Genomic DNA, 13,999 nt, shown 5'->3' with positions numbered 1-13,999 from the left:
ACCTCGCTGCAGCCATGACACCTCCCGACCTGCTCGCCCAAAACACGGCTTCCTGCATGTTTAACCTGTACCCAGCATGCCCTGGGGCAGCCACTGCATCCTGCACCTGCTGCACATCTGTAATAAACGCGAAGAAAACAAAAGGCGTGCACCAGAGCGCAATGATCCCGTGAGTTCAAGGACATTTTCGTTCAATTTTATTCAAATGTGGGACGCGAGGGTAACGTTAATATGCATAAATAGGCAGGAAGTACATTTGAGTGTGGTGCACCATCTGACCTTTGTGTTACAGGTCCCACATTAAGGACACGCACGTATTTACATATTTACAAGTTCAAGGCAATTTTGTAATCACAATTACGATTTTTTTTAAATTTCATAACTTAATATTAATCTATCCTGATCTTGATTACACTATTTATTGTCACGCTAATGGAGGGTCAGTGGAAATCAGACAAACCAAAGTGATGCATCCAACCAAAGTGATGTGGATTTTCTTCCTCCGGACACTTTATGAGGTAAAAATCGTGGTTATGACTACGGTTGGTGGGGCGGCTGAAGCCCTGTGGAGCTCGCAGTCACGACCGAGGGGTTGAATTTACAAAACGTGCCCCCCATAACACAAAAAAACCCCAAAATCCCCCGTTCTGGTGTTATTAAGCCTCCACTCTTACAAATTGTTATCCTCTCCTGATTTCCCTGAAAACTGTAAATGAACAAAAGAGAGAGGAAAGTTGGGAAGCTGCTTTGACTATCAAATGACGGGCACAGTGCAGGGCTTGTGCACATCCAGGCCAGGTCCAACCTGTATCTTCACACCAGGATTGCTGCTCTTCTCCTGATTTGCATTACTGTCTTCCCACTCCAAGCTGTTGAAACTGAGTCTTTGCATTTCACATTTGCTTGGGTCAAATGTGCGTGTCGTCTTTTTCCTGTGGACTCGCTCTTATCAGGGGCCGTATGCACATTTCATCACCGGACAAAAGGCAGCCTTTCTGCCTTCTACAAACAGGTCGCCTCACATTAAACTGCCACATTCTGAAGCTAGTCGGGTCCTTCCTGCGCTCCACTCAATCGGATCAATACGTCATCAATAAAACTCCGCCAGAATTAAACCTGCTGGCTTCAGATTCTTAAAGGCTTTGATGGGACGTATCCTGTCTGTCAGAAATCGTGTTTTGTCTTTTTTTGTCCCTGGACTAAAGAGGTGTGTCTTTCGAAAAGATGTCCCCGGCTCCTCCCACCAACTTGGCCCTAAACTTCACTGGTGGTTGGAGAAGTTGTTCTTGTAACCAATAACTGGGGAAGACGCTGGAGCTGCGCCTCCTTCGCCGTTGCACCTCTCCGACCCCCAGTCCGTCCGTGACATCCACCCGGGTCGGCGACCTCCACGCCTGGCTGTTCACCTGCTCCTGCTCTTCTCAGGTAACCCCAAAATAGAAGATAAGACCAAGTTTAATCGCAGAGTTCAGAATATCAGCTCTGGTCGTTTTTGTTGCTGGTTTCTCTTGAGTTTCGTGCACTTAGACGTGTGTAGATCTGAACTATGAGCAGAATTTTGGAGGTGAATCATTCCGAAATGTTGGAGCAACCTGTTCACCACATATTGCTAGTCAGATTTCTATGAATCTGATTAGACTGGTGTCAGTGCTGGATATATTTAGCGCTATAACAAAGCGCTTTATCAGATTTTCTCAGCACTATCAGTTGTTTCTCTTTCCTCTTAAGATATGAGGTGTGGGAATCGTGTGGTCTGGCACCTGAATCTCTGTTTGAAGGTTTGGGTTTTTTTCTTGGTGTATTGTCGTGGCCTTAATTTGACGCTGAGGAGATGCGGTTTCATTTTGACTGACACACCTTCAGCAGAAAGGTCGCTGTGGAATCGTCGCCATGGATACTTTTTACAGGATTTTGTTTTTTCAGTTTAGTCTTTCAGCCACTGTTAAACTTAGTTTAGCTCAGAAAGGAAGAGGTCTTGTTAGTTGTTGTAAGAAGCTGTTTTCTGCAGAACTTTCTGACCACCCCCACCACTGACGGCGCTTCAGGTCGTGGGTCGGTCTGTCGGCATGGAGGACTCACCGGAACAGTCCCACTGGGCGTCCCCCACCCTGCTCAGCTCAGATGCTCTGGCCAGTTTCTCCTCTGAGCCCATCCTGCTGCCTCCTGGAGAAGAGAGCGAGGCCTTCTTCTCCGGCCAGGACTCCGACCTCAGCGGTCTGCCCTCCTTCTACTCCAGCCCCAATCACAGCCGAGCGCCATCCACCTACAGGCACAGCTCAGGTCGGTGCTTCCGCCCTCTCTCATCCATAATCGAAATCCTCGAGTTCCACCGTGTGACTTCATCCATCTGCTGCTCTCCACAGTCCGTCAGGTGTTGAGCTCCTCCAACACCTTCAGTAATCTGCAGCTGCTAGATGGGCCTGGAAGCCATTCCTTGGGCTCTCCGTACAATCCATCAGTCTCCTCCTGGGGCAGCAGCCCCTTCGCCAAGCCCCCACTGCACTCCCTCGCCACCAGCTCCCTCTACTCTCCCCCCTTCACCAGCCCCAGAGATGGATGCTCCTCTCCCGGCAGAGAGGGCAGGGAGAGCCCCCAACTCCATGACAGCCTGAAGGCGGAACGTCTGAGCCCGTCGGGCGGTTTGGGGAGCAGTGGCAGCTTCCTGAATCTGACCAACTCTGCTGGGAATCTGTACAATCCGTCGTCCCAACCGCACATGCTGAGTCCCTACAGCCCGTACATGGCGGCGCCACAGGATTACAACCCCGCTGCCCTCTACTCCACCCCCGGGTCCTGGATCAATCCCTCGTTCTCGCCCAAACTCCACAACAAGATGCGGATATCCACTCCAGGTAAAATAAAAACACCAACAAATGCTCTTTTTCTGTTTTGTACTTTGTAAATTTGCATGAGAAATTGACACCTGTGTGATTCTGACGTGACGCAGAGGCCAGAGAGTGCGTCAACTGTGGCGCCACGGCGACGCCTCTTTGGCGCCGTGACGGGACCGGTCACTACCTGTGTAACGCGTGTGGGCTGTACCACAAGATGAACGGCCAGAACAGGCCTCTGATTCGCCCAAAGAAGCGACTGGTATGCCTATTAGACTCCCGATTACGCCCGTGAACCGCGGTCAGATATGAATTGAAACGTGTGACCCCAGCAGCTGAGATGATTTCTGATCCCTGCTTCAGATTGTCAGCAAGAGAGCCGGGACGCTTTGCGCCAACTGTCACACGAGCACGACGACGCTGTGGAGACGCAACGCCAGCGGGGAGCCCGTGTGTAACGCCTGCGGCCTCTACTTCAAACTGCACAACGTGAGTCTGAGAGTTCCTCCACTGCCGCAGAGAAACGTGCGCGAAAGTGCAACATTCTGACACTCGCCTCCCGCAGGTCAACCGGCCCCTCACCATGAAGAAAGAAGGCATCCAAACCCGCAACAGGAAAGTGTCCAGCAAGAACAAGAAGTCCAAGAAGGCCGCCATGTTCGAGCAGTACTCGGAGGCGATGGCGCCGTCCTCCTCTCTGGACAGCGGCGGTGGACCTTTTCCCCTGAGCCCCGGAACTCTGCTGAACTACAGCCACTCGCCACACCTCATCCCCACACCCTCCACCCTGCACCCCCCCACCTCCTTACCCTACACGCACCACCTGAACACTGGCATGGTGTCCACACTGGTGTGAAGCCAGGGAACGGGGAGCAGGGGTCGGCCTTCGGCGGGGACGTGTGTTTCTACATCTGTGAAGTTTTTGTGTGTGTTTGTTTTCCACTGTATTTCCGTCGAGATGCTAAAATGTAGATATTTGATCCAGTGTTTCTTTAAAGTGTGAATTTATATGTAAAAAAAATGCATTGTTTTTTTTGTTTTTTTTGTTAAACAGTTATCTCTTTTGTATTTGCAAAATGACCATATTGAATCAATAAAACGTGCTACCGATTCGTCTGCGATGGTATTTGAATTTTTAACCAGTGAGGTGACCACACTGAGGCCTCCTGACAGCTTCTATTGTCCCAAAGCCGCTCTGGTACACTGGACTCATTGTACACAGAGCGTTTCACTTTGCCTGTGGAATTGTGCATGTACATGCAAATTCTGCCTGTATAAATGGCAACTGCTCAACTGTTTAAGTACAACATTTGCCAAGAATCCAGAAATAAGTGCGATAGGCTTCAGGTGAAGTGTTTGTGCCTCTGATCTGACCTGATATGTAAAACGATCAACTGAAACGCGCCATTAGCAATCGAGACAACACAATAAAACACCGCTCTCCTTCCTGGTTAAGGTTGGTCCTTAAACCAGACATAGCATCAGTAACTCATTATCTCTTGACTTGCGTGGGAATTTTGGACATTGTCCGGATTTTCTCGGTTGATTTATGCGTGGATGGATCTGAGAAGGCGATTCTGAGATGTTTAACAGGCCGCGGTGCCCTCTGCTAATGCAACAAAACGGAGGAGAAAAGAAACTTGTGGTTGCTGAAACCCAAACTTGAATATTGCTGTTTCATCAGCATGTTTGCAGCAGCGTTGGGCGCTGAGCAGCGGGGCTGGGGTTGTACTCAGGAGTGGGGAATGACTGATATGTTATCAGACGCCACAGACCCCAAACCATCCACCTGCTGCAGGCACTACTCCTACACACCCCCTGTCAGTTAGGTGGCGAGAGGCGCCTCACTTTCTTTTTACGACAGGACGTTAAAAAAAAAACACAGAAAAGACTGACAAACAAAACGAGTTTCACCTGGGTGACCTCAGAGGACTAGAAACTGTTTAAATGTAAACCTGATAGTGTTCGTCGGGTGATTTAAGGAGAGATTCGCTCAAATATGCAGGAGAAACAATCACACTGGGTGTTTCCTGCCGTGCACGCTTTACTGAAGATGAACTTTCAGTTGTGCGTTTGGCCTCACAGCTGATGGAGAGCTTTTTGATGCCCCCCCCCCCCCCCACTCATGATGCTGCAGAACACACGGTCGCACCCCACAGGCCTAAAACCAGCTCAGAGGGGAAAACATATCAGGGAATCAACACAAAGCTGTTCAGTGATTCTCCTCAGTTTCGTTGCTGTGTTTTATCTAATTCACTGCAGACATTTACGGCCTTTTCTGGTCCCATTTATCAGGTTTACCCTCAATTTAATCTCTAAAATCAGGAGCAGAAGATCTTCGAAAGATCTTCGAAAGGTTTCCCTCCAAAAATGAACCGCTGTAGTTAAAACAAACATGGCAAAAAAAAGAAAGAAGAGGATTTGGCAAGCACATCCATAATTTAGACTCTTTTCCTTAACTGTCTATCTGTTTATCTGTTGCAGCCGCCAGCTCTGCTCTGGGGAAATGGCAACAAATGCTGGGGACAGATTAGCAACCACAGGCCTGCTCATAGGGCCATCCGTTAGAAGCCTTGTGTCTTTTACTCCAGTGATGGTTGCACTTTTTCCCATTTAGCCTCAGAAGGCATGTGAATTTCTTGTGAGAGATGAATAAGGTTTCTATCTATCTATCTATCTATCTATCTATCTATCTATCTATCTATCTATCTATCTATCTATCTATCTATCTATCTATCTATCTATCTATCTATCATCTATCTATCTATCCATCCATCCATCCATCCATCCATCCATCCATCCATCCATCCATCCATCCATCCATCTATCTATCTATCTATCTATCTATCTATCTATCTATCTATCTATCACTTGTGGTTGGGGATCGATGCAACAGAGGCGATTTGATAATGACGGCTTTATGATTGACGGGCTTCAACCTCCTCCCTGAACCTTCCGGCGGAAGGTGCGTGTGCGTTTCTACTGCTGCGCTCACCTCGTGTGTAACGTCCACACAAAACGTTTTAAATTCACTAGAATTGAGCGGTGGGAACGCAGTAAAATACAACGCAGGAAACTGGGATAACGGTGCCCCCACATGGCCGGAAGAAGCACTGCACCTTCAGGTTCTCTCTGCTGCCACAGGATGTAGACGCCCGAACGCTGCAGCTCGGAGATAACACACACACACACGCACGCACGCACACACGCACGCACACACCCACCCACACACACACACATACCGGTGTGTGTGCATATTGCCATCTTGTGCAAAAGTTGGTATCATTCCGGAACTGAGCTTATAATATAATATAATATAATATAATATAATATAATATATATAATTTACTTTTTGAATACGCTTGTGTTTTTATTTTATGTATACCCCGTGTCTATATTTAATAGAAGGGAGGTGGCAGAGGAGGGTAGACCTCGTTTGTTCTTTGTAAATTTAAAAATACTAACTAAATTCTATTCATTCTGACCTGTTCAACTCATTTTAGACTGGTCTTTGATGCGGCGCTACCGTCAAGACACTACAAGTCCCAGAATGCACTTTGTAGAGCCGCAGCACCTGCGGGGAGATTCTTTAGGATGATTTTTCTCTAGACTGACTTGATGTTCAATCGGTTTAGACTTGACATGATGAAAACATCCAGTTAATCATGTAGAACAAAGTAACGCATTAGTAATTAATATGAGCTACAATACCAAAGATTTAAAACCAAATTCCAGGTATATTTGCTTAACTGATGTGCTATTTTTCTCCATTTATTGTACACTGAATTTCTTTTTATTTATTTTAAAAAAAAACCTACTTCAACAAGACGCAAGAAAAACATAAATATATTTATTTATTTTTTTAAAGCATGCCTAAAACTCCAGTACAGCCAACAAAAGGAGCTAAGCTTTACACAGTGACAAGGAAAAATAAGTTATAGTCTCTGTCAGTTTGCAGGTCATAAAAATTGGTCCTTAGTGAACACGCAGAGGGAAATTAATAATAGTCACTTCCAACCAGCTGAAACTTTTTCACACCGTCTTAGCTTATCTGGTTCACTTCAACGTCTCTGCTGTGTTTTACAAAAATAAAACACACGAAGCGGGGTGAGAGGTTGTTAACAGGTCACCAAGCTACATTTTACTGATACCGAATGTCTCTCAGTGCACAAGCAAACTAGGCTTTTTGTAAACATGTTTTTGTCTCGTTGGCGTCCTTCGGGGTGAACTTGCTGCGGCGGTTTCAATGTTTCTTGACGATGAAAGCGCCGACCAAAACTCCCATCAGCAGCGCCAATCCGCCCAGCATCCATCTACTCAGGTTCTCGCGAGCTCTCCTCCCCTCTGCCGCGGCGTCGTCCCCAAAAATCTTCGCGAAGCAATCCTGCAAACATTCAGGGGGAAAAAAACAAAGAGGGACAAAGTTTACAATTGCAACCATTTCAAACACACTTACGCAATCCCCAGGAAAACCAATGACTGTGTCCTCTAGTTCATCTTTGCCCTGCTAGTAGGAATGCTGCGCTAGCTGAAGAGAGGGGACAGCTGACAGACGCAGCAGGATTGATAATATTGATCGACTCTATCTGATCACTTTTAGGCCACAGAGGAAAGAGCCCTTTTGTTAGTGACCTAATCTCCGCCCCAACAGAGACGATTCTCAACGTGCGCTCTCAACAACTGAGGGAGAGAAAAAAAACTGCCAAGTCATGTTGAATGATGGTGTGATTCATCGACATGTGATTTTGGATCCTGATTCCAAATCAACAAGGTTTTTTTTCTTTTCCACGCTTTGCATTTTGCACATTGACTTGTACACATATAATCTCTCTTAAATGACAACTCAAAAAAAAAATCTAGTAAAACAATTTGACTAATCTTGGAAAACCTGTGAGCTGGCGAGTGAGATGGGATATTTTTATCTTCATATAATACAGCTAATACACAGTATCGCCCACTTCCATTACCTTAATACTCAGTTCTGTTCAGAGGTAACACTATTTCATGTTGTCAGCTGAATAAGATTTGGATAATCAACTCAAGGTCATTAATCATTCTTCTAAAAAAGAACAGATTATAGTAATCAGGGTGACAAATCTCACGTTCACAAAGCTGGAATTTGAGCCACTCTCCCACACACTCACCCATCCTCCTTGACTCTGGATCCACGGGTTAATATGCTCATCCAGGTAAATGGTCATCCAGTCTGCAATGCGGCAAACCAGTTGGCTCGCATCCTTCTCGACACATTCCACACATAGTACCCCGCCAAAGGCAAATAGTCCCACAACTCGTCCCCAGTTGACTCCGTCCTTGAACACCTCGTCCATCACATTCTTAAAGCTCTGGTAAGCTGTGTCAGGAGTGATGTCGAGCTGTGAGGAGAGGTCGCTGAATGCTTGAGCAAAGAGCTTCTCAAACTCTTCTGCCGAGTCCCGAAGAGCTGCGTTCACAGCCTCTATGCCAGCACCTGCGGATGGAGACGCTCCACCCCTGTTCCTGCTGCGGACCAGCAGGCCATTGGAAGCAGCGGGGCTCCTCTTTTCTCCCTCTGTCCTTCCATCAGTATCCTCTGGTCTCAGCAGAGAAGTTGGGTAGTTCCTCTGAGACAGCTTGTATCTTAAGAAGTGCTCCACCAGCTCTCTGTTGTTATACGACATTATTCAGACTGTTGGGTGGGGACTGGAATGCACTGATTCAACAGATTAGGAGGATTCTGGTTTGGTTGTTGGTCAGGACTCATCAATAGGAACAGATCAATTGTCTTTAAACTGGTTAATCTGAAGCCATGGTTTTTCCTTCCATTCCTCTTACTCAAGCGTCTCATCAAAGCATCGTCGTCTTATGTTGCAGCTAGCAACAGCATCCTGAAAGAATAGCACAACATGACATCATTCGCTGCCAGCAAAGGTCTGAATACAAATTCAGACATTGTCCTATCACATATGTATTTTGAGCTAGGTGATCAACCAGATAAATTATCATCATTGATATTTTTACAACCTCAGATTATTGTTGGATTCCAAATCAAGACTTTGGAATGTTTCTTTTAAGGTGACCAACAACAATTTACAGAGATAAACATCAGAGGAGGTTAGAAAACGTATCATCTTGCTTGTTTGATGTGATTTTTAAGGCGTTTTTCTTGATTTCCAGACACATAAACGTTTCTCATTTTACCTTAATTTTAATCCAATGTTTTATACTGCGACTGACGAATATTTAATTTTTTGGTTGGGGCTTAATCTTAGAGCTTATATTTTTGTCTTATATGTTGCTGATTGCTTCACATGTTTGGGCCTTTTAATTTAGTTTCTTGCTGATTTTCACAGGAAAGTTGCAGCCGTTTCACTTCGCCAGCCATCGGTTTTTACCGTCTTCTGCTTTTCGTTTTATTGTGAAAGCACTTTGTAAATCTCTGTTTGTAAATCTAACGTACAAAAAGGATCAAATATTATGAAGCTAAAGGTGGTATTTGTAGCCAAATATTGTAGAAATCGAGCAATAATAGCTGATTCCCTTATCAAAAGCCAAGCATACGCTGACAGGTCTCGCTACAAGCAGGTTTAGCTTCAGCCGCTAACTTGCTATTTTGGAGCAAATGATCCGCACCAAATACAACGAAAACAACTACAAAGTACGTCCACGAGACTGATGTGAAGTAACCACCTGTAACGATTCTACTTACGGGCGCTGAAAGGCTGTTTTCTCTGTGAGAATGCAGCTATGTAGATAGTTGTAACAGCAGACACAATATGGACATTTTTGCATCTGCACTCTGGCCTGAACGCTGATGCACGCTGGCGGTTGGCCAACTCCCCTCTGCTGGCAGCCAGAAGACCCGCCCACTTCCGGCCGCTGCGCCAATCAGCGCCCGAGCTGTAGCGGAAGTTGAGGGGCCCGTCTGCAAATTGAGAATCAAATCAAAAGCTCGAATTCAAGTGCAGCCAACCAGTCACAGCACTTCACTTTTATTACAATAAAAAAAAAAAAAAAATTCAAAAAGCAGCTGCGTCGCGCGTAACTTCAGCATTATTTAAACTTGCTTGCTCAGAAATTATACAGCAGGAAATGTTTAATAATAATAATAATAATAGATTTTATTTCAAAGCGCCTTTCAAGACACCCAAGGACACTTTACAGTACAACTATGCAACACTATTTACAATTTAAAATCATAGGTCAGCTTCACAGTTAAGAGTTCAATAACAGTTGTAATAGCACCAGTTACAACAAAAAGAAAATAGTAGGTGAAACATGCATAAATACATAAAATCAACAAAGCAACATATAATCATAAACCTAAACAAAGAAAGCAATTAAGGGTGGTGCAGTGAGTAAGCCAGACGAAAAAGGTGTGTTTTGAGGTTTGATTTAAATACGGGGAGAGAGTCGATATTTCGAATGTCTGGTGGTAAGGAGTTCCAAAGGTGAGGAGCAGAGCGACTGAAAGCTCTGGCCCCCATGGTCCTGAGGTAGACAGGGGGCACAGTGAGGTTGAGGGAGGAGGAGGATCTGAGGGGGCGTGTTGGAATGGCAATGTGGAGGAGGTCAGACAGGTAAGGAGGGGCAAGTTTATGGATGGCTCTGAAGGTGAGTAGAAGGATTTTGTACTGGATCCGGAAAGTGATGGGAAGCCAGTGGAGTTGTTGTAGGATGGGGGAGATGTGGTGGGAAGATGGGGTTTTGGTGATGATGCGGGCAGCTGAATTATGGACCAGTTGTAGCTTGTGGAGAGATTTTTGAGGGAGACCGAAGAGGAGGGAGTTGCAGTAATCTAAACGTGAGGTGACAAGACTATGGACGAGGATGGAGGTGGTGCTGGGGGAGAGGGAGGGACGAAGGGGCAGCTGAATTATGGACCAGTTGTAGCTTGTGGAGAGATTTTTGAGGGAGACCGAAGAGGAGGGAGTTGCAGTAATCTAAACGTGAGGTGACAAGACTATGGACGAGGATGGAGGTGGTGCTGGGGGAGAGGGAGGGACGAAGTCGATTTATTTGTCGGAGGTGGAAATAGGCGGCCCGAGTAGTATGGCTGATGTGGGATTTAAATGAGAGAGTGCTGTCAAGGATGACGCCCAAACTCTTAACTTGAGGGGAGGGGGAGACCAAGGAGGTGTCAATGGGAATGGAGAAACTGGGAACTTTAGAGAGGGATGATTTCGTCCCTACGAGGAGCACTTCAGTTTTATCACTGTTTAATTTAAGGAAGTTGGACAAAAACCAGGCTTTGATTTCAACTAAGCAGGTGGGGAGGGAGGAGGGTGGAAGTGAGGAGTTAGGTGAGCTTGAGAGGTACAGTTGAGTGTCGTCTGCATAACAGTGATATTGGATGTTGAATTTGCGGAAGATGGCACCAAGGGGAAGAAGATAGATGATGAATAGCAAGGGTCCCAGGACAGAGCCCTGTGGCACGCCTGAATTGACTGGGGAGAGGTCGGACTTGAATGATTTGAGCTGGATGAACTGTGTGCGGTCTGAAAGGTACGAATGGAACCAGTGAAGGGGGGTCTTGGCAAGACCGATGGAGGAGAGTCTACGGAGTAGAATGGGGTGGGAGATGGTGTCGAATGCTGCAGTAAGGTCAAGGAGGATAAGGATGGAAAGTGAACCAGAGTCAGCTGCAGTGAGAAGGTCGTTGGTTATTTTTATGAGAGCAGTTTCAGTGCTGTGGCGGGGGCGGAAACCAGATTGGAACGGGTCATAAAGGGAGTTATGTACTAGGTGGGTGTGTAGTTGAGAGGCGACTACTTTTTCGAGGATTTTGGAAATGAAAGGTAGATTGGAAATGGGACGGAGATTGTTGTAATTATTGGGGTCTGAGCCTGGTTTTTTCAGGATTGGGGTGATGGCTGCCGTTTTGAGGGATGAGGGAACAGTTCCAGTCGAAAGTGACGATTTAATGATGGCAGAAATGAGGGGGAGCACAGCAGGGAGGCAAGATTTGACCAGATTGGTGGGTAGGGGATCCAGTTGACATGTTGAGGGTTTGGATTTCCGGATAAGAGCATCGATGTCAAGATTTTGAGGGAGAAGAAAATTGGAGAATTGATGACGGTGAGGCAGATTAGTTGGTGGGCTGGGAGGAGGTCCGGGTTGGAGAGCGGAAAGTGTGCCTGTGTCTAGGTGATGGTGAATGTTTCGAATTTTTTCCTTGAAGAACTGCATTAGGGAGTTACATGTGTCAGTTGAATACAGGTGTGAAGGTAGGGAGTCAAGTGGCTGGATAGTTTTGTTGAGAAGTGTGAAAAGAGATCTGGTGTTTCCTTTGTTGGAGGAGATCTGGGCAGAGTAGTATTTTGTCTTGGCTTGGTGAATTGCGTCTTTGTATTGGTGGATGTGGGCAATGTACATTTCCTTGTGGATCAGGAGTCCAGTTTTCTTATAAAGCCTTTCCAGTTGACGGCCTTTGGTTTTCATGGAGCGGAGATGCAAGGTAAACCAGGGGGCAGTTGTGGAGAACGAAACAGAGCGTGTTTTGGCTGGGGCGAGGGAGTTGAGGATGTTCTTTAAACTAGTATTGTAGTGGGATGTGATTTCGTCGGTGGTAGTGAAACAGCCTGGGATGGTAATATCATTAATGTGGGAACTAAGGGTGTCAATGTTGATGTTTTTCAGATTGCGGAATGAGATAAAGCGTGGTGACTTAACTCTGAAGTGGCGGAGTGCAGTACTGAAAGAGATGAGGAAATGGTCACTGACATGGAGATCATCAGCAGTGCAGTAGAGGGGGATGAGACCAGAGCAGCAGAGAAGGTCCAGAGTGTGTCCTTTAGTGTGCGTTGGGAAGTTGATGAAATTATGCAGTCCAAAGCTCTCGAGGCATGATAAGAAGTCTCTGGTGAGAGGCAGATTGGTGTTGTCCATGTGGATATTGAAGTCCCCTAGTATTATTATGTTTGGAGATAGTGTACACAGATGGGTGAGCAAGACGGCAAAGTCATTTAGGAAGTCGCTGTGGGGCTTGGGGGGGCGGTAAATAGTGGCAATGACGGTGGGAGTGGGTCCAGAGAGTGTAAGTGCCAAATGTTCAAATGAGGATGATGGAAGCAAAGACAGCGGAAGGATCTTCCACTTCTGGTGGTGAATCACTGCGATACCACCACCACGGCCATGGGAGCGGGGGTGGGACAAATATGTATAGTCCGGTGGGGTGGAGTCGTTGAGTGAGGAGAAGTCATTTGGTTGTTGCCAGGTTTCCGTAATACAAAGAAAGTCGAAGTTGCGGTCAGTTAGGAGATCATGGATGAGGTGTTCCTTGTTCGTGAGTGAGCGGATGTTAAGAAGTCCGAAGCTGACAGAAGTGTCTTCAAGTTTGGTGTGAGTCAGAGCCTGGACAGATGGGCTGGCTAAAACAGAGTGATTGATAGCCCGGGAGGTGTTTCTGCCAGAGCCGTGTCTGTTGGTTATGAGGACGGGAATCGGGAACAGTTGGTTGCTCCTGTGGTTTATTATGGGAGGAGAGCTAATCTTGGAGAGACCAGTGGCTGAGGGAGACAGTTGGATAATCTGCCAGCGGGGGGGGCTCTGGGGAGGGGTCATTGACAGTGGGTGGATCATGGAGGGAGAGGGGTTTGAGTGAGATGGGGAGGCAAGTAGTCAGGCATAAGGGGAGGAATGGACGGTGTCTTGCAGATTAGCCGCTAGCATGCGGCTACCAGTGCGGTTTGGATGAATTCCGTCCGATTTAAAAAAGCACGGACGATTCCAGAACAGGTCGAAATTGTCCACGAAGGCAATGTTATGGGCTTGGCAGGCAGAGTGAAGCCAGGTGTGCAGGCTGAGGACTCGGCTGAAACGGCCATACCCACGGCCAAGAGTACGGAGGGGGCCGCTGATGAAGGGAGACAGTCCGCAGGTTTTCAGGAGGTTCAGAAGTTTTGTAAAATAATCCTTCGTGAGCTCGGACTGGCGGAGGAATGTGTCATTTGTCCCAACATGGACCATGATTCTCTTGATCGAAGCCGGCAGAGTTTTCAGGAGAGTGGGGAGAAGTAGTAAAATGTCGAGGACCCTGGCACCAGGGAAACAGCGTGTGGTAGCATTGAAAAAGCCGATGTTTCTCACAATGGAGTCGCCAATGATTAAGGTCGTAGGAGGGAAGAGTGGATGCGGAGGCGAGTCAGAAGGGGCACAGGATAGCTGCGGTGCAGGTGTATTGGATGACA

At 46.7% G+C, this 13,999-nt stretch overlaps 2 protein-coding genes across 5 annotated transcripts; one reads left to right on the top strand and one right to left on the bottom strand.

Annotated features, from left to right (window-relative positions):
* Positions 1-1,255: 1,255 nt before the first annotated feature.
* gata1a (GATA binding protein 1a) lies at positions 1,256-3,945 on the top strand. Of its 3 annotated transcripts, none has more exons than XM_011614329.2 (6): positions 1,256-1,425; positions 2,046-2,280; positions 2,364-2,852; positions 2,948-3,093; positions 3,195-3,320; positions 3,397-3,945. In XM_011614329.2, the coding sequence occupies exons 2-6, from the start codon at positions 2,067-2,069 to the stop codon at positions 3,685-3,687; spliced, it is 1,266 nt and encodes a 421-aa protein (XP_011612631.1). In that variant the 5' UTR covers positions 1,256-1,425; positions 2,046-2,066; the 3' UTR covers positions 3,688-3,945. The 3 variants fall into 3 exon arrangements, with proteins under 3 accessions (XP_011612631.1, XP_003973720.1, XP_029683040.1); XM_003973671.3 differs by having other exon boundaries at positions 1,258-1,425; positions 2,009-2,280; XM_029827180.1 differs by lacking the exon at positions 1,256-1,425 and adding an exon at positions 1,485-1,778 and having other exon boundaries at positions 2,009-2,280.
* Positions 3,946-6,661: 2,716 nt separating this feature from the next.
* Positions 6,662-9,671, bottom strand: LOC101069689 (bcl-2-like protein 1). Of its 2 annotated transcripts, none has more exons than XM_003973670.3 (3): positions 9,520-9,671; positions 7,976-8,698; positions 6,662-7,215 (listed from the first exon to the last, which is right to left on the bottom strand). In XM_003973670.3, the coding sequence occupies exons 2-3, from the start codon at positions 8,489-8,491 to the stop codon at positions 7,075-7,077; spliced, it is 657 nt and encodes a 218-aa protein (XP_003973719.2). In that variant the 5' UTR covers positions 8,492-8,698; positions 9,520-9,671; the 3' UTR covers positions 6,662-7,074. The 2 variants fall into 2 exon arrangements, with proteins under 2 accessions (XP_003973719.2, XP_011612630.2); XM_011614328.2 differs by lacking the exon at positions 9,520-9,671 and adding an exon at positions 9,012-9,478.
* Positions 9,672-13,999: the final 4,328 nt, after the last annotated feature.

The sequence above is a fragment of the Takifugu rubripes genome, chromosome 19 (assembly GCF_901000725.2).
Source record: "Takifugu rubripes chromosome 19, fTakRub1.2, whole genome shotgun sequence".
In the NCBI taxonomy this organism is placed as follows: domain Eukaryota; kingdom Metazoa; phylum Chordata; class Actinopteri; order Tetraodontiformes; family Tetraodontidae; genus Takifugu; species Takifugu rubripes.
This window is presented reverse-complemented; position numbering and strand designations above follow the sequence as displayed.